Here is a 9,128-nt window from a genome sequence, read left to right as displayed (position 1 = left end):
ATTGCAAGGGAACACGGTAACAAAGTGGCTTGTGCTAGCCGTGTATGCAAAACATGTTTCAGGCATGTAACGTTGCACTACTCTGTGAAACAAGCCTTCCCTTAGAACACCTTCCCTTTATTATGTTACAACCTGGGATCTTGAAAAATATTTTTAAAGATGAAATTGTAAGCGCCGAATAAGACATTATTCTGTACTTAACGAAGTATTATTACGAAATTGAATTACATACACAGAGGCAGACTTTTTATTCCCTAAAATGTCTTGAATCTCCCTGAAAGTCTTTCGCTTCGTTTCAGGTAGTAGAAACGCGATAATCAAAACATTTATAATGGTAAAACCCACAAATACAAAGAACATCACGTACATACCGATCTCCTTCATTACAATGCCAAACATTTTACTGACTATGAACAGACAAATAGTACTCAAGCATGATTGATACGCAGCACCAAACATTTTCACATTCGGGGCGAAAAGTTCGGAAGTAAGAACATACATGATGGACGGTTGACCCAAAGATGTCATGAATGCGAAGAGAAAAATACCGATTACTGCGATACTACTTACAACGTCCACGTGATAATTTTTCTCCAAAAGAAAACTACATGTCCCTATGATGAAGCTAGATATCCCACCTCCAATAACCGATACAAGGAAGATAGTTTTGCGACCCATACGATCTACTAGCAACATGGTGCACACGGTACTCACACATCCGATTGTTCCTGTACAACTAGTTAAGAGTCTGTACAACATAAATAAAACATAATTCTTAGATCATGGACTCTAATTATTAACGCGAATATATTTATACATTCTCCATGATTATAAAATAATATTTAAATCGCATATTCGACAAAGACACGTCAGATGATTAAACTTAAAAGTATACGTACTTCATGCTTGATTTTTTTCCGAACGCAATGAAGATGTCGTTAATATAAGCCAAGATTATAGCATTGCCAGAAAATTGAGACGTGACGACGATGGAAGTAACAACGAGAAGCACTTTTCGATTGTTTGACACGAGAAATAAGTCCTTCCATTTGCATTTCGCCACGCAGTTCTCCGTATCGTTTACGATCATTTGTATTTCCTTCTCTTCAAAAGTTTGCCGAAGTCGCGTCAAAGATTTCTTTGCTTCTTTGTAATTTTTATGGAGCACCAAATAATATGGCGTTTCTGGCACAGTCAGCAAAAGTAGTCCCGAAAGAACAACTAGCGTAGTTGGAAAAATAAATGTGTTTTTTGACGGCACGAAAGCACTGTGTATGTACATTAATAAAACTCCAAGTTTCATTGAAAAAGCCTGACTGGAAGTAACCATACCACGATGATTCACTAGCGCTATCTCGGAAAAATATATCAATATTAATGGGAAACACATTCCTGCACTAATACCCATGACTGCTCGTATTGTATAAATTGCCTGAAAATAATGATTATTTAAATTTATCGATAAAATATGAAAAAAAAATTTATCTTGAAGAAATAATTATTATACGTTCAATGAAAAAGTGTCTTGTTCGATAGTTATACCAAAACTGTGTCATACAGAAGAAGCATCATCCAACTAAAGAGAAGCAGTATTAGAGAGCAGAATAGCATGGATCTCCTGCCTATGTGGTTTCCCACAAGAAATACTATGAATCCACCAATTAAATCCCCAATTTGTGGGATTGAGGCGATCCAGGTTATTTGGTCGATCGTTACATTCAGTGACGAATTTGCATTCTCCAAATTTTCTATCAACCAGGGCGTCCATCCAAGATGAATGCCCAGATTAAGCGTAAGTATATTCACTGCAAGAAAATGATTGGATATATCGAACCACATGTATGATACGTCAAATATAGAATAGAACTACGTACCTACTATTATCGATCGAATATATGTTCCGCTCGCCATGTTTTCTGAAATATAAACTGCGGATTCCCTAACGTGAATCGAACAAATAAAGAAAAAAAAAATAATTACTGTTTTTCAAGAGATAACAAAATGTTCCTAACTACCTCACTGAATCATAATTGTTCTAATCCTCACTGACATTTTGTCATATAACTAAATTTTTATAATATAGCATTAATGTATCTTCTTCATTATTTCGAGTTACAAGAATCTTGTGTATGGATTAAAAAATTTGTATGCATGATTTTTTTATCCTAATTGCATTTATATTTCCATGATAATTTCAATGTACAATAAAAAAAATGTTTACAACTTTTATTACAATTTATATCCATGCAACTGCTCTTGTATCTCCTGCAATGTTTTCCTCTTCGTCTCCGGGACGCAATAATATATAAAAATGGTGCCTAAAGCAGTGATCGAAGAAAAAAGCCAAAACGCGACGTATATGCCGTTTTGTTCCACGATACTTTGATAAGATAAGGTTACGGCAAAAGCGCAACAATTGCAGCACAGCATTCCAATCGTACTGCCCAGCGCTTTAACGTTCGTAGGGAAAACTTCGCTCATCATAGTGAACGGAAGTGCGGCCAGGCCGAAAGCATACGTGACGATATAAAGTATCGATCCAGCAGCTGGCAACCAGGTGATCTCACTAATGTCCATTTCGATGTATTGAAGGCAAAAAAATAAACCAATGAGATAGGTGGAGATGGTAACGCCGGACGTAGAAATTAGAAGCAAAGTCCTTCTGCTGTACCGATCCACTATAGACGCGCTCATCACAGCGCACATCACTTGTACGCCACCCAATATCATGGTCAAGTATTTACCTTGAAGCTGGTTTTTCGTCGCGTTAAAAATTAATTCGGCGTACGAAAGTATTGCCAAGCTTCCGCTCCACTGTTGAATTACAAAAAGACCCAACACAACTATCAACGCTCTACAAAACAAGAGAAATTTGAGCCATTTAGTTTTAGCTCATCGAGCTATATCCTAATTGTTTCTACAGAAACTTTCAAAATGATTCAATATCTTAAAGATTTATTTTCTTATTACGTATACTACCAGATCTCACAAAGGTTCAATAATTATTTTTCCCTGAAAATTTGTTACAACTTTGCCAATTATGAAATAAAAACGCACTTCCGATTTCCCGAGACGCTGACCAATTCCCATAATCCGGTGTTATTAGATAGGTCGTATTTAATGGATTTCTCGATCATCTCCATTTCTTTGGAAACATCCGTGGCTCCTCTTAATTGCATAAGACACGTTACTGCTTCCTGATTTCTCCCACGACGCATCAAGTGATACGGAGATTCTGGTAACGATATCAAAGAGACAAAGAAAAGGATCGGTATCAATGATGATGCGAGTGCAAGATTTCTTATAGAGAGAAACGGGCCTATTGCCCACTCAACGAACAGACCAAATTTCGCAGCTACAGTTAACGTGGACGTTAATGTTCCCCTTATATTAGCTGGTGAAATTTCACCTATATACATAGTAGCGCATATATATCCAAATCCGTTACTTAACCCGCAAACGAATCTGCCTGCAATCAATTCCTGGAGAATAAAAATGAGTTCTTTGTCAATAATGACAGTTTTATATACGTACTTTAAAATATTTGATAAGAAAAGTATCGAGCCTATATCGGTTCTAGTGTTGCAGATTGAAACCGGTAGTCGACACATATCTGTTTGCATGGCTTAAAGCATTAGCCATATCTGACAGAAATCAAACAGTGAATTCGCAAAATAATTGTGGAGTTATATCAATTAAAAGATTACATTGAACGTAACATTGAAAATCGTATCCCTTATTTTCTTTTTCACTGTTGCTTCTGTGTGTAGTAGAAATATATTAATAAGTTACCCATGCCGATGTCGCGAGAGCTATCATCATCCATCCTATCACCCCTGGTATCGCAGCGAAAGCTAGAGTCGTCTTCCTGCCAATTACATTTACAACGTAACTACAAAGCACCGATCCCACAGCTGAAGCCAGAGTGTAAATAGATGATACCCATGCAGCCTGCTGCACGGTCAATGGTATAGGACTGTCGTCTTGCAATAGAAGAGACAATGAAGGTGATGACCAGCCAAAGAATAGACCAAACGATATCATGCCTAGATTACCTAGTAATCATCGATTAGAAATATTTCTGTATGAAATTCTATATTTTTACTTTTTCTCTAATGTTTTAACAAGTTAATCTCACTGAATAAAGATAAAAAAACAATATAATAATATACATATTTGACACAACTTACTAGCAAAGACAGCTAAGTACACTTTCTTCATGGTTTCAATTAGATATTCACAAAACAAATGGATAATTCAGCATTAAAAGATCGGTTGAACAATTAGAATGTTGCAGATGATGGTTTCTTGTGAAATCCGTGTAATGTATTCTTAATCACTGAATGAGTACGTTGTTATCAAGCAGGATATATCTTCAATTATGACGCGGCGCGTCGAGATAAAATCATTGCAATGCCAATATTACGGTAAATTAAATATTGACAATTTATGCGTTTTCTAATATCAGTAAAATAAAAATACGTAGTAGGATAATAAAAAATCATGTGCCTCAGTTGATCGTAGGTTATCGTTTTATTATTTCTAACTATAGTTTAGTGAGTCTTTCACACGTAATTTACATTACTATATTATTAAACTAATGAACAGAAAATGGCTGCACCACACGCAAATAATCTCATTAATAATTACAATATAATTATGCGATAAAATGTTAATCGAATGTTTATTTTTTACCCTGTAAGTAGACATAATATTCATGTATTCTCTTTACGTTGTTTTCTAGAACAACAGATATTAAATGAGCAATAAATACAACTTATTAAGTCTACAACAAAAGGATATTTTTGAATAATTTATTCATGCCCAGTCTAAAGAAATTTATAAATACATAAAACCTAGTAAATATTGTACACTACAGTATGTCAATTATAAATTAAGATAGATAGTGTATTTTTTATCTGTTGAATACTGAGCTAAGAAATTAATATATCAATTTGACAGTATAAATTTATCACAGATTTGTAATGCTTGGAGTTTTTCTCTTTAAGATAATTACAATTAAAATATATATATTTACAATGATATAGCTGCTATTATTCTTATACTTTTCTTTTAATTTTACAATTCTAACCACAACTAACAGAAATTCAAACCCATTGACTAATTTTATAACAATTATGTAAATACAACTACCATTTGTCAAGTCTGTTATAAATGTATGTACAATATATTTAGCAATTTACGAATAATGAATGTTAGAAGCCAGAATGAATGTTAATATAAAATTGTTTAACACATAACACGTGTGTTTTTTACATGACAAAAGGCATTTGTTCAAGTTGATATCAAATCATTGTGTGCGAAAACGTGACAAAAGTATGATTATAAAATTGATAGTATTTCGAATATTACGTAAATACTGTTTCCTGTATGCATACACTATGTAAAAACACAGCCAATTACATTAAACTTCTTATAAAATACTGAGTTTGTATTCTCTTTCCATCACAATTTTATAATACACTTTCCAATAATAACAATGTAATAATTCTTCTTTTCGTAATTTTATGAACTGATTCATTGACATTTTGTTTTTTTAAAAAGACTGTTTCAAACTTGTAAGAAACAAGTGCTAAGTACTATTCGCGAATACTCATTATATATACTTTACAATGTTTTAATATTGCAATATTAATGTTAACAATTTTTTTCGATATATTATTTAAATATTAAAAACAATTGCGAAATATACAATCATATACAAATTTGTCCTAAACATATAGACATATACAGCAACAACGTATATCAGAAAGTTTGTTGAGAAAGTTTGAACGACAGCAAACAAATATGTAGAAATTTTCTCAATACAATACCGTTCTTGAATGAGTTTACACCAATTGGTATAATAGCACTGTACTTATAAAGGAACTCTGTTTTTCTTACTAACATAAGGAAAATGTATTACAAATTTACCTGGAATATTCAATTAATTTTATAAAAGAATATAATATTTAAATGTTAAAATAACTTAATAAAGGAAACGACTCGCAGGCATATCAATTGCACCCCGACAGTTACTAGGTGGAGGGTTTTCATCATCGGAATTCTCGTTCTTCCGAAATAACATTGAATTATGTCGTCCGCGTTGAGGTTTTTCGGCTTGATGCCTCAATTCTTCGATATAAGCTGTAGTATCGTTTGCCACCAATTCTTGTAAATGTTTACTTAATGTCGATAATTCAGGTTTATCTTCGTCATAAAGTCCTTCAAACGGCACACTTTTTTCATAAAATAATATATACGGTGTGTCTGGTGGTTTCAGATCTTTAAAATCATTAAACGTCGTTTGTGAAACATAACTATCATTAAATTTATACCAGTTTTGTTTAGAATCGCGAGCATAAGTAAAATAATGGCCATAGTCCATACTATAACCTGAATGAACAACAGCGGCATACAACTGATAACTTTCTGTAGATGTGCACAGTGGTGTAGATACTGGCATTTGTATAGTTTCATTATACATCACTTTATGGCGTAATTTCGTTCTTAATCTGGTATCGAAATCATAACGAAAATGTTTTAATATTAAAATTAAATATGTTGGTGCATGTAAAATTTTTATGATTCTTTGTGCATCGCATAATTTCATACATTTATCGCAACGATATTTATTTTCACCAGTCAATTTCTCTGGTGTAAGATAATAATTGATGAGATCTTGTACAGAAACTTCCTGATTCTCTTGAATCTCTTCTGGGAAGCACAATTGTAAATCACGAAATTTATCTGTATTATGAGAACTAGTATCACACTGAGCACACTGATACGTGATTTTACATTTTCCACCTAATACTCTATGTACAAGAGCTACTTGTGTATTTGTATCTTCCCCACCTACAGATTGTATTCCACTATCTGTGGAATCTGAATGTGAATCACTAAGTTGTTGTACTTGTGCCAAATCTTCTCCTGCAATAAAAACAAAAATATAAAGTTAATACTAAATCTTAGAATAATATCGTTACTTTAAAAAAGATTACCTTGAGTAAAATCTGCTAATGATTGTGTTTTTCTTTCTAATACAATACTTCCACTTAAATCTTCTTCAGTTGTCCAGCGCTTAATACTAGCTCCTTCTTCGCTTATTGATGAAATATCATTTATCTCTCTATCATCCTTGTATTTAAGATTAGAATTATTAGCTTCAACATTTATGGTAGTTGACTTTTCTTGCTCATGTAAAAGATCTAAAAGATGACTGTTAAAAAACACAATATAGTATTTTAATTAAACATATTTCATCATAAATATATTATTTAATATGAAAAATTTGCTTATAATATTATAATTGGAATAATTTGCTAGTAATATATATTATCAAAATAATAATTATAAAATATTATTTTAATATAAAAAATAAACATTAAATTAGTAGCAACATATTAACCAGAGAAATTCTGAACTATCTTGTTGTTGGCCTGGTAGAAAATAAGCAGGACGTGAAGCCAATAAAATTTCAGTTGGTGCCAAGGAAATCCTCTTTGAATATAGTAACAAAGCAAATAAATTTTGCAACTTTTTAAGTACAACTTGATCATCAGCTTTGCTCATAGGTTTATACATTAATACTTCGTAACAAAATTGTTTAGTCATTAACAATGCTTGTAATACACTATTCATATAACATGTATTTCCAAGATTAGAAAGTCCAACTTTCCCCAAATGTGTTTTTGGTGATTCAATTATTGGTTCAATCTCTTCCATCTCATCTACCCAAACATGTTCATTCCATACTTCTTTAACAATATGCATTCGTGGCTGTACTGGAAAACTACTTTCCAAATTATTACAGACACGCTGATTTGAAAATCTTAATGTAAGTATCTTCATGATATCAACCAAATTTTGTATGCATTCTTTACTTGATTCAGAATCTTCTTTCATTAGAAAAAAAGATATCACCATTTGTGTGTTTCTTACTATATTTTGAAACAAGGATGGAGATCCTTGTCTTTTTAATATATAAAATATAATTATGGAAGCATTTTGACGAAATACAGGTACTGATAAAGCACGAAACATTACATCAAGTTTTGCTTTTGTGACTTCAATAAGTATGGAATATTTGTGCCGTTTTTCTAAGCCAAGTATAAACTCCATAATCCAAATACTAAGTCGATCACCTATCCATTTTGGAAGCCAACTACATAAAACTTTTAAAGCTTGAGCTAGTTGGGCATCAGACTGAGATTCTGAAAGAATCCAATTAACAGCTTGTGGTATAATAGAAGGTTCTACCACTTGTAATACAGCAGCCAAACCAGGCCCAGGATCTTGTTTTTGTTTTGTATCAGATATTATTCTATACAATGTTTGCAAACATATGAAAATTAAGTTATCATTTTCAATATTCTTAGACTTTGACCTTACTACTTTTAGGAAGTTTTGTACTTTAGTAGCATTGTCATTGAATTCAGAAATTTTTTTTGGATCACATGGCATTACAAAAGTAGATAAACTAATAACAACTGTTTCACAGAGTTTCGAATGACTCACAGAGTCTGGTAAATAGATACTGTGCTCTAATAATACTTGAAGTATCGTTGTCAGATGAGACATATCACTGATATCTGTATTCCTTAACATTGTTGCAACATCATTTGATATTGGATGAATAGAAAATGGTTTTTCCATTAAATATTTTGAAAACCAAATCATGATCTTTGGAATTTCTTGTACATTTCTTATCTCATCGTTGAGTATCTCTCGTAAAATAGTCTCATAATTATTTAACTGTTCATATATGGGCTCACTTTCTAATTTTTTAAGTCTGGTCCATCCTTCAGTAACGTCTATATCTTTACCAACTGTTATCAATTTTAAACATTGTTTAATGTCGTATTCGAGGATTTGTTCGGTATTCATTGTTCACAAATTATTTATTTTAACACCACTTTAAGCTGTTTCGCTTATAATTTTTAGCAAGAACTATTATTAACCTCAACCAAGAATGACTTTCACGAAAATCTAAATGATTTCATGGCCCTAGAAAGATAAAAAAGCAAATGTCAACTTCAAAACAGGAAAAGTAACTATGCCTACGACACAAAATCAAAGCAACGTACCTGATTAATGTTTACTTTTTATTTTAAAACTATTTATTT

At 32.3% G+C, this 9,128-nt stretch overlaps 2 protein-coding genes and 1 pseudogene across 2 annotated transcripts; all 3 read right to left on the bottom strand.

The window, feature by feature from the left end:
* Window positions 1-140: 140 nt before the first annotated feature.
* On the bottom strand, window positions 141-2,112 carry LOC117204477 (annotated as a pseudogene).
* Window positions 2,113-2,147: 35 nt separating this feature from the next.
* On the bottom strand, window positions 2,148-4,432 carry LOC117204479 (facilitated trehalose transporter Tret1-like). The gene is made up of 4 exons (XM_033441915.1): window positions 4,191-4,432; window positions 3,793-4,055; window positions 3,058-3,482; window positions 2,148-2,854 (listed from the first exon to the last, which is right to left on the bottom strand). Exons 1-4 carry the CDS (start codon window positions 4,219-4,221, stop codon window positions 2,230-2,232), a joined length of 1,344 nt encoding a protein of 447 aa, XP_033297806.1. The 5' UTR covers window positions 4,222-4,432; the 3' UTR covers window positions 2,148-2,229.
* Window positions 4,433-4,514: 82 nt separating this feature from the next.
* Window positions 4,515-9,045, bottom strand: LOC117204475 (ubiquitin carboxyl-terminal hydrolase 35). The gene is made up of 3 exons (XM_033441907.1): window positions 7,412-9,045; window positions 7,005-7,222; window positions 4,515-6,933 (listed from the first exon to the last, which is right to left on the bottom strand). The coding sequence occupies exons 1-3, from the start codon at window positions 8,887-8,889 to the stop codon at window positions 5,990-5,992; spliced, it is 2,640 nt and encodes an 879-aa protein (XP_033297798.1). The 5' UTR covers window positions 8,890-9,045; the 3' UTR covers window positions 4,515-5,989.
* Window positions 9,046-9,128: the final 83 nt, after the last annotated feature.

Source organism: Bombus bifarius, unplaced genomic scaffold, assembly GCF_011952205.1.
Source record: "Bombus bifarius isolate JDL3187 unplaced genomic scaffold, Bbif_JDL3187 scf7180000007978, whole genome shotgun sequence".
In the NCBI taxonomy this organism is placed as follows: Eukaryota; Metazoa; Arthropoda; class Insecta; order Hymenoptera; family Apidae; genus Bombus; species Bombus bifarius.
The sequence above is the reverse complement of the archived record's forward strand: the minus strand, read 5'-3'. Positions and strand labels throughout refer to the sequence as shown.

Coding starts and splice junctions, on each gene's coding strand:
- LOC117204479 (XM_033441915.1), bottom strand. CDS start 4,221: ATGAAGAAAGTGTACTTAGCTGTCTTTGCTA. Junction 4,056..4,190: donor GTACTTAGCTGTCTTTGCTA/GTAAGTTGTGTC, acceptor GATGATTACTAG/GTAATCTAGGCATGATATCG. Junction 2,855..3,057: donor AGCGTCTCGGGAAATCGGAA/GTGCGTTTTTAT, acceptor CTTGTTTTGTAG/AGCGTTGATAGTTGTGTTGG.
- LOC117204475 (XM_033441907.1), bottom strand. CDS start 8,889: ATGAATACCGAACAAATCCTCGAATACGACATTAAACAATGTTTAAAA. Junction 7,223..7,411: donor GATAGTTCAGAATTTCTCTG/GTTAATATGTTG, acceptor GTTTTTTAACAG/TCATCTTTTAGATCTTTTAC. Junction 6,934..7,004: donor ATTAGCAGATTTTACTCAAG/GTAATCTTTTTT, acceptor TTTTTATTGCAG/GAGAAGATTTGGCACAAGTA.